The sequence below is a fragment of the Tinamus guttatus genome, unplaced genomic scaffold (genome assembly GCF_059628265.1).
Source record: "Tinamus guttatus ecotype Peru unplaced genomic scaffold, ASM5962826v1 Tinamus_guttatus_pri_ptg000208l, whole genome shotgun sequence".
Classification (NCBI taxonomy): Eukaryota; Metazoa; Chordata; class Aves; order Tinamiformes; family Tinamidae; genus Tinamus; species Tinamus guttatus.
The window spans coordinates 780,607-800,884 of NW_028288742.1; the positions used below are offsets into that span (position 1 = coordinate 780,607).

Below are 20,278 nucleotides of genomic sequence, written 5' to 3' on the forward strand. Positions count from 1 at the left end.
GTTTAAAATCTATTTTCTGGTCCAACTCTCCACAGTTGTCTCTGAAATGGACTTGGTGATGGATGGTGGCAAACCGCCTAAAGATGACTAGATATTTTGCCTTTCTAACGTATGTCTCCAGAGTGGTGAGTTAGTGTCTAGCATCATATTAATGTCACAAAGTAAAGGAAGTGGGGTGAGAGAGTCACTAATGAAAAATTACTTGAGCTGGACTCACAGAAGAGGAGCTGGAGAGCTCCGTCTGGGTCCTCTTCTTCCACGAAGCCCTGGATCTCCTCTCAGAGATATCTTGATAAAGCAAGATAATTTTTTGAGAATTTGAGATTTTTTCCTCAACAGGCACAGAATTAACCCTTTTGAAATCTTTAATGAAAACAGGCATGTAATATGTATTGAGGAAATCAAAATGGCCGGGTGACTCAAGGTGAGGGAGGTCATCAGGATGGTGGTGGGACACTTGGCCTAATCCTGTAGAAGGCCCTAGAGCAAGCCTTGCCTCTGCTGAATGGAAGTGGAGAGTTTTCCTCCTTTGTTACCTAAAGTGATCTTGTCTCCAGCACAACAGTTAAGTGCCACTCATCTGGATACAGGTATGTGAAATGTCCGCTCCTCTCCCAGGTCAACCCATCCTCCAATGCAGTACAGTTTGGTAACTTCTGATGTCAGTATTTTTTTCTGACTCCAGCTATTTAACTCTGTGGAACTGGGCATCTTGCCACTTTCATGTGGCTCCTTTCTGTTTTTCGTTCTCTTGAGTGAAGGCTCAGCTAACTTCTGGGGGTCAGTCGCAGCTCTCTCGCTGGGAGCCACCTAGCGTTCTGGCACCACACACTGATTGCTATCAAAAAGTTTGTTTGTATGTTTTAACCAGTGGAGAATCTCTTTAAGATTGGCCTTCTCTTAAGAATCAGCTCTGAAACCCTGGATTACATTTCTGGCTGTGGCACAGCTTTCGCGTCTGCCTTTGCAGCCTCTTCTGCTCTTCTGGTGGGATTTTTAACCCATCTAAGCGAAGGCACCAAATTCCTCATTTGTGCAATGTAGAAATATAAGTTATTAGCAAGGTGATATCTTTTTCTCATTTGGAATATGCTTGATATGCTCTCTCATACCAATAATAGTAACTGACATGGATTTTGCTTTGGAATAGGGTTCATCAGTCTCATATGAAAATATTTTTATATGCTTTTCTATTAACATATTTGTTACTAGCCTTGAATTTTAGCTTGAGTGATTGCTACAAATGAACTTACATGGATATTTATCAGAATACTGAGCTGTGATTGCTCTGAATCAACATTTTAAAAATTCAAGTATTTTAGTAAACCACAATTAAAATGATTAATGGAGGAGATTTGACAATTTTTATTGTTTTAGCTATCTTACAATATTTGCACTTTTTAAGAAAAAATTAATTCCCTGCCATCCCATGAACATGTCTCGGGTGTCATTTTATAATGAGGGGTAGCATATTTCTACCCCTCACAGGAACAGAGAAGAGCTGAAAAATACAAGCCCCCAAGCTCTTGAAATCGAAACAGCAAAGAAATAGATGCTATCACCATTCTTGATTCAATTTTTTAAAACCCAAATTTATAATTTGGTTAAAATTCCTAATTGCTAATGCTTTATGTGCTTGCAATTAGGGATATCCTGTAAATATGTTCTACAGAAAAAATGTTTTTGAAAGGCTACTTCAATGAAAAACAGAATTGCACACTGTGGCTTGTTCATATATTTCTACAGTACAAACAAATTTTCTATGCCCAGCCATTCAAAGTGCAATCATTTTCTCTGCCAGGGTTACTATTTAAATACCCTAGGACCCACTGTCTTCCATGAATTTTACTAGTTGGTTTTTGAATTGATTCTGGTGTAAACAGCGTAAGTTTGGTCATTTGGATGACCAAACTGAGCAACAAGTAGTAGTCTAGCTTTTCACAGCACACCGTGTTATTCTTCAGCTCTCCCGTAAGACTGTAGATTTAGTACCAAGCAGGGACTCTGTTTTCTAAATTAGGAGTGCCCAACTTAAAAGATTGTTTGGTCCATTCCTTAATTGGCCTCTCAGAGTTATTTTTTAAAAAGAGTTTGCCTATAACGTTAGCAGCTCTGACTCAGACACAAAAGCAGCACATCTGCAGAGGAAGAAGGCAGTTTTTCATACCCTCCGTTTTCTAACTATAACCACATTGTCACACACTGCAATGAAAACTCTAAAACCTTCAGTCAGCCTCTGTCTCTTTGCAGAAAGTCTGATCCTGTGAAACCTGCAGGGACAGTTTCTGTGTTTGCCTCGTGGACAGAAGATCATTCCCAGGTTGGGAGTCTACTGATTGTGACCACTGCACCTCTGAAGAGAGAGGAAGAAAAATGGTAGGTTGATTTGGGTTCCAAACATGCATTTATTTCTCCCAACTGATGGTAGAAAGTAGGGCTGTTAGAAGTCTGACTAGCAGACGATTATATGAGGGCCTCTGAGAGATACAGCACCCAGTGATTTTTTCATAATACAGCAAGTCAGATGTGAAGTGGACCAGCCAGGCCAGATGTGATGTGGATTTTTGAAGCATAAGTTTCAGGCATGAATTATTTACTATAATTGCCCAAGCCAGGGCAATTGCTGCTTTCCACAGTGAACAGGAATGCCCAACAGCACTACCAGTTTCAGTGTGAGTTTGCATTAATTCTCGGTACCTCTATCAAGGTAATGAGGATCTTTGATTTTCCCTGACTCCATTTGTTTATTAAGGTAAGTCAGAAATCTGCGAGACATGGTCCTTGTATTACGGCATAACATGCTTAATGTAGAGTAGCTGGACTGCTAATTAAATGAAAATGTCTTCGTCTCTAAAAATAATATAGCTCAATATCCATCCACCTGTTAGAGGATTATGTTTTTTAGTAATGGATTTAACAGGAGGTTTATTCTTTGTACTTTCTTCTTCTCTGTACTAGCTGAGTATGAGAGCGCCTTCTGCTTGGTGCTGTACACACACTGTGCAAAACAAGGATGTTGCTATGAAGACTTTCTAGCTGGAGCAGCAGACAGGAGACCAGTGCTTGTAAGGAGGCGAGAAGTAAGACTTTGCTGGGGAGCAGCGGGGAGCAGCAATTTTGGAGAGCTGCCAGCTGAAGATCAGTGGACATCACCCCTCACATCTGAAGAGCGACCCCAAAATGGTTCCTGATAGTCGCATATGTTATGAGAGTTTCCATAAATTAAAAGACTTAACATTCACATTATTCACATTGTTGTTAGTATTGTTCCTATTGCATGAAATGAGATTTTTCTCCATCGTGTTGTCAATATCAGTGGCATAAAAGGAGCTTCCAAATGGAGAGTTTAGGTTGAAGGCTTCCCAATGGAGCAAGCTCTGTTTGAAAGATTGCAGGTTTTGGAGTCTGAACTTCTTGCACTCAGTGAGCATTTGCTGAGTTCTTCAAAGCAGAGGCTGCCTTAAGCCTCTCTCCCCGTGGCAATCCCCAGTGAATCAGCCATGGAGGCAGGGAGTCTGGGAACCCCCTGCCTTCAGTGGCACTGACACGTGGCTCTGCTGTTGGCGATACTCCTGCGGCAGCGCTGCCGAGCCCTGGTCTAATAGGCTTCCTGCCGAGTGGGAGACGGTGAAGAAAACAATGTCCATCTGATTCACACTGAAGCTAAATTTTGAAAAAAAAAAACAACCAAAAACAAAGAGATTCTGAGGTTTCCTGTTAGCAGGAATCACTCCTTCCTGACTGTCCTCCGTAGTAACTTGGACCCTCTCATCAAAACTTGGGATGTCTGGACTTCATGACTTCTGGAATTTCGATACACAAGAGATGTTTAAATACGGTTGAGCATAATGATGGATGTTAATGTGAACTGCAGAAGGGGATTATTATCTACGTTCAAATTACTAATGTGTCTCCTAACGCAGATTCTTGCTAAAAGATTGGGAAATTCACATTGGATTCTAACAGATTATGTTACATAGTTCCAGAAACAAATCTGACCATGGCGATTGGAAGGGAATTTATTCTACCAAACTGAGGCAGGTTTTAAGTCAGTAAAATGTATGTGTCAATTTCATAGATTTATCTGTGTGCAGGCCAGAAGCAATGGCTAGTTTTTCTAGTCTGACACCAGGTATAACAGGCCATAGATTTTCCCCAGCATCTTCTCTCTTAAGACTCTTTTTATATGACAATAGATTGTATCCTTTTTTGCTTGTTTGTTTTTTAATAGCTGTTTTGGCTTTAGGTCTGTCTCCTCCCTTACCAAACTGTTCGGGTCTTGTTTGCTCTGTGCATGTTTCAAATGTCATTACCGTAGAGATGCAGTATAATATTAGTGAAAGTTTCAAGGAAGTACCTCACTCATTTTCCCACTGCCTGTAGTAAGGATGTTGGTGGATTTTCTCTTCCAACTTCAGACTGGCTGTCAGCTGTTTTACCATAATTAGCTTGGTTCAAAAGAGTAACTGAGTCCGATTTTTGTAACCGTGACTTACAGCTCTATTCTGTTGTGCCTGTGAAGTAAGTGGTGAAATGGTGTCTTTAGCATACCTTGCTGTTAACATTTAGCATAAGCCAATTTCAGAACAGCTAAGCTGGTTTCAGTAATATTTGCCAGCACTCCTCATCGATGCCCCACTCAGGTGAGCGTGCTGCATTTTTATACGCGTGCTTGGGGTGGGAGCTGGCAGCAACGAGTGGGGCATTAGGGCTCTTCCTACCCCGTGTTGGACCACAGGGCTCCTGGACACGGGCAGGAGGCGGCGCCGGCTGAGCGTCCGCGCTGCCGTTGGGAAACCACCAAACGGGAACAACTTTGCAGCTTCGCTCTCATCAGCAGCGCTAGTTGCTGGGCTGTTCATGAGGAAGAACTTAATTCACGGCTCATGTCAAACCGCCGGTAACAGGAGGTCTTGGGAGTGATTCACAGGCTTTTTGCCTTAGGGATATTTGTGACCTTTATGAATTCATACATAAACACATGCCGGTAAATGAAAGCAGATGTGTGATTAGGCCACTAACTGAGGTAACATAATCTTGATTTAAAAAAATCACAGGGTTAACCTTGATTTTATGCAATGTAAGTGTCTCGTTTGTTATTGTTTTGTTGTGTTGTCTTGTTTGCACTTTACTGGAAACATAAGCTGTCCATATAAAACTAGGAAACAGTTCCCTTTTGCTTTTCCCCACTAGTTCCCTTTCAGAAGCAGAAGCTCTGCACAACCAACAGATTTGTCAAAAACATTGCTTTACTTCTTACTTGTACAAAGATACTAACTTTCTATCTTTAAGTGAGCAGCGTAGAGGTGGCCCAGTGAAAAGGCTCTTTATCCAGAGGCCTCCGCGAGACAGAAGCAAGGGAAGGAAGGATCAGCGCTGGATTTAGTTCACCAGAAGCAAAGTCTTTGGGAACTGGAACTAAGCCTGGAGACTTTTGATGAAACACAGCTCCAGCACCTAAAATTTGTAACAGTACTGGATGCCAAAAATCAGATAAACAATATAGGTATTCATTTTGTGTTGCATTCTGATTTCTGAATATTCATTTGTATGTGCCACCTACGATGCACTGCAATTCCTACTCCCCCTACCTCCATCTTCCACAGTGTTCAAATATCTGTCTTCCTTTTTCCCCTGGGGACAGCTTGCTTGTCAGGTTTCCTCTGCACCAGCAACACGTTGCTGCATGAAAACCTAAACCTGCTATTTTATCTCAGATCATCTAAAATACATATTTAATGATAGCCTTAACAATTGGGCTCACACTGTACCTAAATTTGAAATATCTATCAATATCTTATCTATCTTTCTAAATTTTCTAGGTAGCCTGATTACATCTATTTTATCTACCTATAAAACTTGTTTCACATACAAAAGAAAACGTTTTGCACAGGTGTTGTCCATAGCAAGAGGCACTTGCATGTGAAGGTGCTTCAAAAACTCAACACTTGCAGGTTATTGTTATCTCTACATAAACCGAAAGGAACCTTTACACCTTGAGGAAAGGTGTAAGTAAGGAATAAGGAATTAAAGAAGATGCAAAATATTTTTATTACATGAGTTCTTCTAACTACAAAGACCATGTTCAAGGAACATTTGAAATGTAATCACTGAAGCCTAACTCAAGAGTTTTTTTCTCTTTGAGAACTTAAAAATAAAGATCAAGATATCTACCTATCTACCTCAAAAACAGATTGGAGAAGATGATCATATCACAGCTTATTCCAGTAAAATGATGAGAAATTATGGAAATAATATAGCAAATCAGGACTGCCTAATGGCAAATTGTCAAATATTGCAAATTTCCATTCTCTCCAGATTGCTCATTGTTATTTGGGGCCATTATGGCAATTCTAGATGAATTTCATGTAAACTCCAAACAATTTTATAAAATGCTTGCTAATTGGAAGGAAGACTGAAAACATGGTAAGGCCCAACTTTTTTAAATATGTGATTATCTATGTTGTGTTGAGTTTTGGCATAGGGCTGAAAATCTTGTATTTGAAAGTTTTTTTTTTTTTTTTTTAGTAATGAATAATGGGAGAGAAAGGACTGGGTTTGTTTTGTTTTGTTTTCTGGGTACTATATATCTTGTATGATATTTCCCAGGAATAAAAGTGTGGAGCATTTGTGGGAAAATTATAGATGGGAATTGAGCCTTACAAAAGATGAATTGGGAGTGTGAGGCCCTTAAGTGCAGATTCTTGCAATGAGGGCTCTCCCGCATAGAAAGCAAGACTCTCTGTTGGAAGGGTTGGCAGAATATGGCACATTATACATTCTTTAGTTTGCACAGTACTTAGGCAATGTGTTTGGTCTGTGCATGCACAGGAGGCCATCCCTTCACTACAGGGCGTTCGCTGTCAGGAAGGAGTTTATAAAAGGCCCTGTGGACAGAGGAAGCTGTGAGGTGGTAAATGGAATCTGTGGTTTTCTTTTAAAATATTCCCTTTTTGCCTTTTAATAAAGAGCAACTCCAAACCAGTGTGACTTTTCTCAAAATATGCCTGTAAATAAAACAATAAAAACCAGGACAGCTTAGCAACTTTATTACACTATGCAAAAGATATAATGAACCGAACAAGCAATAACAAACATCAAGCCGTGGAACAATTTATACTTGCTGGAAAAGATGCTCTAATACTCTATTCAGTGAAGTCATGTCACTTCCAACCTTTCTATTTATTTTGCTTCCAGGAAATGAGAACATACTGATGGGAGGTATCTACATCTGTGCACAGTTAGCAGCTGTGCAGCCCTTGGCTTCCAGCAGACATACAAAGAATACCGAGCATGCCTTGGTCTGGTACTGCAGTTTCATAAGGCAACTAGAAAATGAACTTTTCAGGTTAGACAGATACAAAACATATAAAACCTAAGATTGCTACTTTATTCTTGGATCATTGGCCAACAAGCTACTATTGAAGTTTACATTATTAGGCTGTTTGAAGTAAATTTAAGGACTGAGATTTCGGCGCTCGCTCATTTGAGTTGCGTTGTTGGATTATTGAGTAAAACGACCCATACAGTTTTTATGAATATCAAATTCTGCCCTCCTGCATTTTCCAGGTGGTATCCAGAGGAACTAATCTCCCCTTGCTGACTGCTCAGCCTACCTGTGGGCTGATTTGCGGGCAGTATGCCAAGGAAAAAGACATTTATTTGGTAGGTTTGGTAGTTTTGACCATTTGCCTGCATGCTGCTCATCCAGGAATAACACTGAAACCACAGACTGTGTATTGAAGTTCACTATCTTACAAAGTAATTCAGGCAGAAATGATGGGACACTTTTCCCTAGAGATCATAAATCTCCCCTTTGTCAAAGAAGGAGCATGAAATAATCTTGTACTGCCACTGTCTAACGGACCAGCAACACCAGCTTCAAGAAAGCAGCACAGTATGGGGCACACAGACAAGCCAGTGGGTGCTATGAAACCAATACCAGCAATATGGTCAGAAACTCTCAAACTCTCTGCCTGGATTTATGCATTTGCATGCCACTAGATGCTGTTTTTGCTTTATAGGTTTTCTCTTGGTTTAAATTGGTATTGGATATAGTTAAGGTTCCGCCAGTGTTTAACAGGAAACATGTTTGGGCCTCTTTCTTATTATGTTAAATAACAACACTTAATATCTTTAATCCTTAAAGCAAACTTTCAGATATTTCTGCCTCTAAGGACATGTAACACATCACTAGCAGCAAACAACTGGGAGCATTAGCCAAATAAGAAAGAAATTTCAGACTAACAGATCAGCAAATGCCTATTCTGCAACTCAGACATTCAAGTAAAACAATTTTATTTCTAGTGAGCACCTCTTAACTCTTGGTGCTCTTGGCAGTCTTTATAGGTATATGGTCGCTAGTGAAAATGTGATCTGGTTCCAGACTGAGGGCATTCAGTCAGATGCAGGCTGCACCCAAGAGAAAGAGGAGCTCTGTCCTCCCGCTCCCTGGTCTCCCAACTCCTGCCACCCTGGGCTGCCCCTCTGTCCATGGTGTCTCAGGCAAGAGGTGAACATCAGACTTCAATTAGGCAAGAGTTGAAGACTTTGTTAGAAGAATCGCTGCCAATTTCTTCACTGTGGCACAAGATTTGTGTGGTGGAGGAGAAGCCCTGGAGAAGTATAAACTAATGGAGCTAGTTCTTTATTATATTGGTATTCTACTACCTGCAGTAAAAAAAAAAAAAAAAAAAAAAGGTTTAGCTTTGTAAAAGGACTTTCATTTAAAAAGACAACTTTCTGAAATTACAAACTCAGATGTTACTGAATTCAAGTAATACAGAGGTATCTATGTAAAAACTTCTGGTTAGTGGTCTGTGAGTACAGGAGGCCTCTGTATGATCTAGTTCTTCTCCCACAGATGTACAAGTCTGTTAAACTTCATCACTTTCCACTCATGTAAGAGAGAACACATTCAGGCTATAATAAACAACTCAATAGAAGGGATTCTGAAGGAATGAATAATCAGTATGTTTTAGGTATGTTAAATTCAGAAATGAAGACTAAATGTGATATGTTCTTTTTTTAAAAAAGGACAAAAGCACAATAGAAAATAAAACAAACAATCCCCCTGCCCCAGCATACTGATTCAAAGTTTTATAATTTAAGAGTAGTGAGGACCAATTTCCTATTGTTGCTTGTGTTTATGCATTAGTTCTCTCATTCTCTAAAGGTTTTTAAAGTGTATTTATATTTCTTTTTCCTCTGGATGTCTTCTTTGCAAATGTTGTATTTGCAGAGAAAGTACACTTCACAAACCTCTGCATTTTTATGCAAAAGTGGAATATTACTGTGGGGAAATTCATCTAGGTCATCTTAGATGCACAAACTTTGCTCTGTGCTCTTCCCAAAAGAGGATCTTTAGACTTTCTTTAGACTTTCACTTTCCATTTTTTTCACTGTTTCCATTTCTGTATCGGCATCTTTGAGTTGAATGCTCTTTCTTCTTCTTCTGTTTTAAGATTATTTCCACTGTTTTAGTTACTTTTCTTCGCTTTGCACAAACTGGTCCCAGTGGCAGAGTTTGCTGTTAAACAAAAAGGATCCAATATGCATGGACTTGACTTTAATTGGAGCTGATACCCTTATCATGCAATTTTTACTACTTGAAGAAGAAGACCTATATATGTAAGAAGGTCTGTGTGAGGAGAAGTCACCTGTTTATAGCTAAGGTATTCTTTTTCCATATTATCTAGGAAGAAACGTCTTGCAAATGGGGCAATTAATGCCTAAACTCTCACGTCACCTGTCACTTAATCCATAATTTCTTCGCTTTCCTAAGAAAATGAGCTAGGTTGGTAAGCATGTGCAAAAACTCTGGGCAGTGCAGGAGAAAAACAACAACAAAAAACATATATTAGACCAAGACTGTTGTTCCTGCCCACAAAGAGCTTCTGGTTAGGCAATGTATTCACATCTGGCATTTGGTATGTGAATATATTGTGGCTGATGATAGTCTAAGATCTTTTATAAAAGATTTTTTGTGCTTGCCATCACTACATCATTACATTATGGAGTCTGAGTTTTTAAGGTACAATCCAAAATTCTGGTCTTTGGCAAACCAGTAGATTAAACATACTGTTGACAACAAATGGGTCTGAGTTTGGGTCCTGTGGTCTAACTAGCTTTCATTTGGGAAAAATCAAATGTATATATTAGTTTCATTTCTCAGCTCCACTTCTAGTGTGCTGTTCGAAGAGATGTAACTGTACCTAAGATGTAGATACAGATCCTAATATGCCAAAATATTCATTTAGGATGCCATGTATTAAATGTGTAAGTGGTATTTCAGAGCATTGAAACATAATTTAATATACTTCTATTAAATGGTTATCAGAAATAATTTTAAACATACACATAAAAAGATGCCCTTCATTAAAGCATATGCTGAAACAGAACATTGCCTGCTGCAAGCAGAGAAATGTGACTTAAAAATGGAGGAAGTAGACATCTCCTCTGCCTTTATGAAGTCCTTTTCTTTTGGGGTCTTGTTAAAAACCACCATGCTATTCTTGCAGGAACTATTTAGTTAAAGTCTACAGAAAAATACAGAATGCAACAAAGCAAATGTAGTCTGCAAAGAAGAGGATGCGACAGCAGAAAATATTGTAATGGCAGTCACAGCAGCAATTAAGGTGAGAGCTTTTAAGATCATCGTTGGTAACTGGACGCTTCCAGCAGCAGACTAGCAAATGGAAACATCTGTGTAAAACAGCTGTAAAATAAATTCAAGGGTTCATGAGCTATTTGATCCTATTTAATGGGTATGCATGTTGGTAAGTGATAATTTGGATATATGGAGAAACACTATCAAAATCTGACTGTCCTGAGAAGCCATCCTGGCGGCTTTACTGGGAAATAAATTTTAGGAAAAATGAAAGCCACAGAAATTTTCTCACAATGGATTCGTCATCTGGGTACTGGCAGGGAAAAAAAAAGAAAGTAGTTCATGCCTGTTCTTTTTTAAACAAACTCTTTGGAAGGTATTGCTTTATCTGGCCTTGAAGTGTTTCACAAAATACACAATATATTTTTCATTAATGCTGAACACATAGCATATACTAATGATGTCCTGATACAGGGCAAATAAAAGTAAACCATTCTCCGGGATCATTGAAGGGGCTAGTGATGCTAGTTTAAATTTCAGATGCACAAAATGTAAGTGTAACACTACAGACTGATAACATCTGATATAAACACATCTTGGTGAAATACAGGTGACTGCTAATTACTACAGATTAAGAAGTTGAACAAAGATATACTGAAATATAATATTAATTTGTTAGAAATTTTATGTTCGGCTTGAAATAAATTAACAACTTTAACACAGAAAAACACAAAATGGACAGAGCAGACCACTCACAACCAAGAACTTGTGAATTTCGAGGAGTGGATAAAGTAGATATCTGTTCTGAGAGTCTACTATAAAAGCAGACAAAACTTCCAAACAATACTTCTCAGCAAGGACTTAGAACAAGACTTTTTCAAAGACAGGGTGATTACTAAAGACCTGTAGCTTGTGCTTCTACATCTGAAAAATGGAAAGTCAGTATTTCAACCAAACAAAAAGAGCCGTGTAAAAATCTCCTGTTTCTGCTTAGGAGAAAGTGACATTAGCACAGACAGACTGCAAACTGTAACTGGCTATAAGAGGTCAGTGGACACTTTTTCTACACAGAAAAAGGTTTTTCTTTCAGATGTAGTTATATGACCTGCAACAAGAATATAGACTTGGAAAATACTTCAGCAGTAGCTAGCATCCTGGCCAAAACTTTTGCTAGAACTGAAATAAAAGACAGACCCTGGCATTTTCCAAGTAACTGCTCTGAAGACTACTTGTTTGAAAAGCATGGGGTCACTGTGCTCCAGAGGGAAACCATAATGACAGGGAGAATGGAGAGGCCTCAGAGTATTAAATTCAAAGCTCCAGTTTTGAACTGGCCTCTGCTATAGCCTCTCTCTCTCTCTCTCAACTGGAGAGAAATTTGTCTTTGAGAGAATGTCCTCATGCACTTCATATCCTGTTTTTCAGCAGCTTTTTAGGAAAATGAGGAATCGTTAAAGAAATGTTATAAAAATGAAAAATCAAATTGAGGTCCTTATTTGGTCTCAGTGTGGCAACAATGCTTTTTTGGGAGATTTAGAGATTTTAACTAAATAAAAGTGCCAAAATATTGTGGCTAACTCATAGCTATCAACAGTCAGTTTGCTGACTCTACCGATAGCCCCTGATATTAAAAATATGGGCACTGTAAATCCTTACAAACATTGCAAGATTCTCCTGTAGAAAATGTTTTATGACAAAGGGTCAAATGAGTTAAAACCTTCACAGCTACATGGCATAATACATATTGATATCCAAATCTAATCACAAAAGGCAGTTTTCTTTTTCAAAGATACTTCTCATTTCTATAAGATCATAACCTAGAACAGATTTCCTCCAGTTTCTTCTGCAGAAAAAAAGAGAAGAGAGACATAAGAAATTAAATCTAAGTCAAAAAGCTCCAAGAAGGAAAAAGCTGCACTGATCCCAATGGACTGAACAGAACAACATGCCACAGCCTCTAGGATGCCAAGCAGGCCCCCCTAAATAAATAGATTGAGAATGCCAATCCTGATTTCTCACCAGACTGCATGGGAATACTACAGTTTCTTAGCAATTGAGATGAAAAGCTTTGAAGAATGCACTGTAACAATCACTTAAAAGTGTCTGAATGTGTATGAACTTGTGTATATGGACTATCGAATACCTTTGACATGTTTTTCCTTTTCTCGGTCGTGGTGGTTACCTTCCATTTAAATGCAGAAGATTTACCAGAATCCTCCATAAATTCAGCTGGATTTATCCTCTTCAGACACACTCTTACATCTTTAACAATACCAAATTTCTTTCTCAGTTCACTGTCTTTTTCCTGATGTGCTTCTTTTCCATTTTTTTGCAAGTCTTTTTCAGGTGGATAAACAGTCTGATTGAAGAACTGAAACAAGAAAGAATAGAATTTTACTATGGGAGGGTGTGTGTGTTTACTCATAAAGAAGATAAACTTCTCCAGTTTATTTTCAAGGTTTACTTCTTACTTCTAGTTTTTTCATACTTCAGGGAGATGGCTTTGCAGGGAAATTTTGATTCAGAAGTGGCCTTTCCAGCTAGACCTTTCTCTCTCCAAAATTCACTGTTATTTAAAATGTGATGCTGACAGCACTTATTATCTGCTTGCAGAAACAACACTTTCTCCCTTGGGAAACACTTACCATTATGCTAAACTAAGTCTTACTATTCTTAAATAATGACAGGTTGCCCCCATGTGTGCAGTACTTTCATCCGGCTCAAGTATTAAGAAATCTGGATATACCCCATGAGGCAACCTAAATTATCTAATTATACTTTCTTTTTATATTGTAAGGTATAAGGCCTGCAAGCCTTACTTTGATTTGCTCTACAGGGATTTGTACCCACTGTGTTTAACTTATGAAATCAAAATCAGAGCATTCGTCTTTCTTAAAAATCTTCTACAAAATGCACCTTCATTGCCTTTTGCTGTATCTTAGAAGGAAAGTGGATATGTACTATGCATATATAGACATTGTGCTGATCACCCCATGCTACTACCTGTTGTTCTTTCCCAGAAAAAGGAGAGCACCATTTGGGCTGAGATGTAGTAGTCATCCCGTGGGAAGAGAAAAGTGCTGCATTGAAAGTTTCATGTTGATATGGGGGGGTAGTAGGACATTTTATGTTCTGTTTTAAAAAATACTTTTTTTTTCTTGACAGTGGTGGATGCGGAACCTTGCTGGTTATATCATGAATAGCCCTGCATGTTATGACATGAACTGCTGTCTTCCTAAGCAACATATCACGGCTGTGTATTTCCATTCTTGATGACACGACTTCATCCCTTGTTACATAGAGGAAGAAAACTCTCCCATTATGTATCATTAAAGCATTATCCTTAAAGAGAGGAATATCTACTTTGTCTCTATTTCCAATAGGACTGAGAGATGACAGTGGTAACATATTTTTTAAATCTTTATTCTTAGGATTGGTCAATGATTTTAAAATCACTGAAACAATACTGTTAGATGACTTTACAATAAGGGGACAAGATCTTGTTTTCAGTAGCTCTTCTTGTGCATGCTGTTTCACTGGGCTTATTTGGGAACACTGCACATCTTCAAAACTCTGTTTTGCTAAGTTTGGGCTGGTTGGTTTTAATGACTTTGGTAAAATGGTCAAAAAGGATTTGGAAGGATGTTTCATCTTTATTACTGGCCACACATAAGTAACACTTGGTATTTCTGTAGCTTGTCTTATGTCAGAGACATTCTTAGCTCTGGCTGAGATTAGTTGCTGAATTTTAAGAGGGAGAGAAGAAAGTGGCACAGATACAATTTTGGCTTGAGGTGGTATCTCAAGATCATATTTAAAAAATGGTCCTTGAGGCTTCTTGGTAACATTAAGAAGTTCTGTGATTCCTGACAGTGGCACCTGGTCTTGGTCAAAACGAGTTAGTAAAGGGTATCTTTCCAGAGAGATGTTTCCAGCTGCAGCTTCATTACTCTGACCATTCAAACCTCTCGAGGACAACTTTTGTCTTATAGCAGAGGTCATGCTAACATTTTCTAGTATGTCCAACTTCTGGTAGGAAAACTCTTCACTATTAAAGCAGGATACACTAGCATCAGAGTAGATGTTGTATTGGCTTCTGGCACCAGAAAAACATTATGGCTTTGACTTAATGTATTCTGTTTAGACAAGTGAGTTATGACGAGCTGGTATATGCTGGCAAGGTTTCCAGAGGAAGAAGGATGCAGAAGCTTCAGTAAGTTTCCGCTGTCTTCATCTCTTTCCTGAAGGTCTTCATTTATGCAGCTGACCCACTTAAAATAAAATTAAAATGTTATTATATATTTGTAAATGCACAGTAACAGTGTTTTTTAATGGCTGTTTTTCATAAGCAAAATTATCTTAAAATAAGTTAATTAAAACACAGAAATATATTTGTAATTTAAATACTAAAGCTTATCAAGTCACTAGGATTTTTCTGCAGCATACATTTGTTCTGAGATACTTCCAACTTTCAGTTATATGATCAGTGAGTTCCTGTCAGCTTTAGTAGGATTTCTATTTGGCCTGGTAGTGCAAACTGCTCGGGGACAGAATCTGTTTTTCTTGGATGTAGCATCCCCATCCACTCACATAAGAAGATGTGATTTCTTAGATACAATGCAATTAAGTGCATCATTTCTAATAAAGATGGGCTTAATCAAAGAGTCGATTTTTACCATGCTTGCAGAATTAATTCATTTCAGCAGTCACTCCCAGCTTACACTGCTGTCAGCTGTAGCAGAATCAGACCCAGTAGCTTTGTCATGGTTTTTAATAAAGACTTAGCAAAAAAAGAAAAAAAAAACCACACAAACAGATTCAGATGCTTATCCAGGACTTATCAAATGCTCCTAAGCATAGCTATACTTGCAAGATGCTAACCAACTAAAAGTGCCTATTTGAGTCTACAGTAGAATGAAACATGAATGTAAATTCACATCATAAGAAAGGCAAAGATAGAAATGGATTAAAAACAAATTAATTTTGAATTCATCAGTCCTATTCCAATGGTTCTGTTCTCCTAGGAACAGCCTACTTATCTTGGCACTACAGACTTCATTTTGTAGAAAGTAAACACTTGCATTATTTGCATGCCGATTACACAACTCAGATGTTTCTCAGCCTTCCTGACTATAGAATTGACCATTGATTTTCCCTCTACAATAATTTGAAGTGATTCTGCCTCTTATCTTACATACATACAATTTTATTCCTCTGAGTTAGTTATATGAGCCTTTATTAACAGATCATGTAAATTAACCTTCCTGGGTAATTCTAAAAAGTAAAAACAAATAAACTGAAAAATAAAATGAGATTTCTTTTTACTTCCAGGACAGGCCTACTGCATTTATGATGCAGAGATAATATACATTAATTCCCTGAATCTAATCAGGAATAATTAGAAATAATTATACTAATTTTCAACAAATCATTTGAATAATTGATTGCACATATAGGATGAGTTAAACCTTCTGTAACAAGCAGAATATATAAGTCCTTTTTTTCCCTTTGTTATCCTTCATGTTTTTTTCCTTAGATAAGCACTTTACTTTCTCCTAGATAAGCACTTTACTTTCTCCTAGATAAGCACTTCTTATTATAAGGATCGTATCTATATTCTGAGTTAGGTAGTGATCAAGCTAGGACAGGACCCCTGCTCAGAAAAGTCTATGAACAACCTTTGCACAGGCCTTTGCAATTGGCCTGAACAATTAAACATTCTTCTGCTGCTGCTGCGCAATCACACCCCGAGTGATTCTTGAATTAAAAGGAGAGAGTTGTGGTTTTGATAGCTAGAAGATTTGCTGAACTGTGAAACCAGCTTAGAAAGAAAAAAAAAATATATGGTTGCAGAAGAAAGACTCCTTGATTCTGAGAGACCCATTTTAGGTATGGAATTCCACAGCTTGCTATGAATCTCTCATATTCTTATATGTACCACATATATAAAAGTTGTACAGGCAACAACTTTCTATAATGTAGAGCAGATAAGGAAAGAAAACCAGGCAAGCACAAGCAGCACTTCCAAGAGCAGCATATTTCTTCATATTAAAGAGTAGCTGGCTTTTGAATATTTATCGTTTCTCTTTATTGCAATTAATGCATCTCATTGCTTCGAGTGCCTGCAAGCACAGAGTCCCCACATGACTGAAGTTTGGTAAAAAGTTTTAACTACTCAGAAATCTTAGCACTCACTCTGGGGGCTTAAAGTGATGTCACTGTGAGATCAGACATCTAGGGAGAAGGAATTGGCAGACAGTCTGAGCTTGGGAAATCTATCAAAAATGACCTAAACTGAAAGCTGGACACAATTTACATGAGCCAGAGAAGCTCACAGCCATGACTGGAAAGCACCTTGCTGAGTTCACCAAGGAGAATTTTGCTAAAATCATGAAAACAGGCTATTGTTCTCATGAGCAGAAATGGATCACTGGCAAAGTTGGGTGCATGAATAGTCTGAAATGTTACTTTAGTAAAGTGCTAAACCTGAGTGCTGAGCCTTTACAATACTGGGTGCTTAGGTATCCTTCCTTCTTCAGACCAAAGAGACTCATGACTTGCAATGTATTACGTCTTGAATAGTTGCAGCTCAGAAGTGACTCAATAGCTCTGCCTATGTCTTCCTTTGAAGTATTTATTAAATGTAGCTGCTTTAAATGTAGCTGTAAAGGCTCTGAATCAGTTGATATGGTGATGTGGTTCATTATCATAGTCTCAAAATTTGCTGTTTAGAGTCTTATGTGATGCTTAAAGACTTTCCAGCTAGTTGTCATTGCCAAACAAGCCCCACCACGAAACACATAAAAAAGCCAACAGAAATGCTTTATAAATCTGAATTACTGTGTCACTGTTCTAGCAGTTTCTGAGTTCATGGAATGTCAAGGTGTCTCAGCACTGAAAGACCCAAGGAGTCTCAATACTAGCATTTTACTGACTTTAAATAGCAGCAAATCACAGTGAAGAACAATATATACTGTACCTTCCAGTTCTGGCAATGTACCACAGTGACTGCTAATGTGAGATTTTTGCTAGTCCTTGAACTCAAGTGACAACCACTTGTGTTTTGGGTCAAGAGTTCCCAATGCCATTTAAAAAAAAAGAAACATTCAATTTTGTACCTTAAAATGCCCTGTTTACACAAAAAATACACCACTATAAAAATCTTTCCTTCTTCTCCCCCCTCCTTAAAAATAACTAACTACAAAGCAGAGCACTCAGACTTAAGAAGCATCACACATCCCCTTATTACTTCTACATTGTATATACAAATATTTTCCATCTGAAACTGTCTGACAATATACACTTTAGGAATTTAACACATCACTGGCCTGGCTTCATGAAAGATGAAAACAGACCTGTTTTGAATATAAAAAATGATACACGAATACTAAAATCCCCCAATATTTTGATAAAAATGTGCATATAAATATCACAATAGTGAATGTATATGAATACTTATATTCTGATTAGATTTTCATTTATAAAATTTTGACTTAGTATCTTATTTTGGTTATAAGAGTTCTTAAACACATCTCATTATATAAAACATTTTTTAGGGATTCCAAGGCTACTTAGTATCTTATTTTGGTTATAAGAGTTCTTAAACACATCTCATTATATAAAACATTTTTTAGGGATTCCAAGGCTACTGCTGCGAAAACTCAGACTTCCTGAAGTACAAGCGTGACTGCTGCTGATGTGGCATGAAGTTTTTCTGCCTGGACTCGATTTAACATATAACAAAGGTGCCTTTGAGAGGTCACATCAGAGGTCTCTTTAGGAAACAAATTCTGTTTGGTGGGTACCCTTATTTCGACATTAGTTCTATGTGGGACAGTCACAGAGGTCTGTGAACTCACTCTAATTTCGGGATATGCAATACAAAATATAGTTAGGACGCTAGATTTGCTGCTTTGTTTTTTACACACACGTAGTTCTTTCTCTTTTTCTACAGGTGATCCCTACGTCAGTGAAGTATATTTTATGGGAGGCAAGTGCTTGCACTGAGGCTACAGGGCTCAGAAAGGAGCACTTCTTGCTGAGAGCAGTATCTCCTCCATGGACCATGTATATGAACCCTAATGGAAAAGTCAAAGGCCGAGCGCTCTTCCCGACTACCACAGAAGGACGACCCATGAGGCCTTCCTCCCTCAGACAGTTTCTGCCTCTCTCACAACTCCTCTGCCTGGGATTTTCTCTTTTTGTAGCTGAGGTTCCCCTCCCAGGCTCTTAAGTGAGGCCCAAGGCACCAAAACCTGTACAAAGATTCGCTGCAGAGGGTGTGTGGCAGGGGGGTGTTATTTTATCTACAGGCCAGTGGTGCTTGGCCCTGTTTACAAGGGCCGCCACCCCCGCCCCCGCTCAGATGCCCCACATGGCAGCATGTTGTGGCCTGAGTCGTGGCACAGATCCCTAGTGAGCTGCAAGGGCCGCACACCAGCCATCAGCTCCAGGCTGTTTGGAAATGGGGAGGATTTCTCATATTTAGCCCCCTTTGGTGGATTTTCCCTTTGCGCCATGCCCGGCTGCACAACAGCTCCCCAGCCCACAGCCGCTGCCACCCCTGCCTGACAGGGCAGGCTGCGAGCGCCTCCGCAAGCCCAAGGTTTGGGGGATAAACTCCGAATTCCTCAGTAAACTCGTGTCTTACCTATAAGGTGCGGCAGCAGCCTGGCCCGGCCCAGCCGATAATAGAGCGAGTGCCTGAGGCGCGCCTGACCCTACAGGAGCGGCAGCCCCTGGACACAGAGCAGCCGTTGGACGTGGCGGAACCTGCCCGCGCCCGAGAACCTTCCAGAGCAGCGGGGGCCAAGCCGGGGGCTGCTCCGGCCCCGGGCGCTGCCGGCTGGCGGAGCTGCTGGACTCGCGCGGCCGCAGGAAGGGCCACCCTTGGGGACGTGCGTCCCGGCGTCTCCAAAAGCGCTTGGGGCGGTGGGAGGAGCTCACCCCGCCGGGCTGCTCCGCGGGGAGCAGGCGGCCGTGCGCCGGGGTGAGCGCTGCGGGGCACGGCCCTTCAGCCCCTGCGCTGCTGCAAACCCAGCCCTGTCACCAGCAGCCCGGGGGCAGCCCAGGCGAGAGCAGCTGCCTGCTCGGGGGTGCTCAAGATGGAGCTCAGGACTCGATAATGGAGGGCAGGCAGATAGCCCTATTAGACATCCGATGTGGGGCCATGCTGCCCTTAGTGAAAGCAATTTCCTGCTTCTTGTACCATCTTCTCTTCAACTGCATGTTTTATGTTTTTCACCAGCTGCTGAGCTGCTGACATACAAGCCCAGCACTTACGCTTAACCCCTTCTGGCTGTAGTCACACCATTTCATAACCGTTTTTACATTTTTATTACTGCTTCCAACAGAGAAAACTCAACATATCTTCTGTCTTCTTTCTTGTCCTTAAGTGTAGTGACATTACCGTGCACCTTGCGTTTGCTCGTGCCATTGCAAGCTGGGGCTTTGGGCTGCAGTTGTTCTGAGCTCAAGTCCATGCAGGAGTCCCTGGGTGGCACCTCTGCCTTTGCCCCATGTCTGAAAACATGCACTTGTATTTCTTAGAACCTACCTTGTCACAAAATACGGCATTAGTGAGGAAAGGAAAGCTGTCGTAAATGTTGCAAACAGAAAAGCCTCAATTTTAAAGCCGTGAACTCAAAAGCAAGAAGTTATTTATTGGAG

General features: G+C 39.7%; 1 protein-coding gene across 1 annotated transcript; it reads right to left on the reverse strand.

Annotated features, from left to right (window-relative positions):
• Positions 1-3,494: 3,494 nt before the first annotated feature.
• Positions 3,495-19,128, reverse strand: LOC104567139 (ligand-dependent nuclear receptor-interacting factor 1-like). The gene is made up of 6 exons (XM_088524287.1): positions 18,959-19,128; positions 13,613-14,705; positions 12,792-12,980; positions 9,403-9,529; positions 4,722-4,854; positions 3,495-3,663 (listed from the first exon to the last, which is right to left on the reverse strand). The coding sequence occupies exons 1-6, from the start codon at positions 19,126-19,128 to the stop codon at positions 3,495-3,497; spliced, it is 1,881 nt and encodes a 626-aa protein (XP_088380413.1).
• Positions 19,129-20,278: the final 1,150 nt, after the last annotated feature.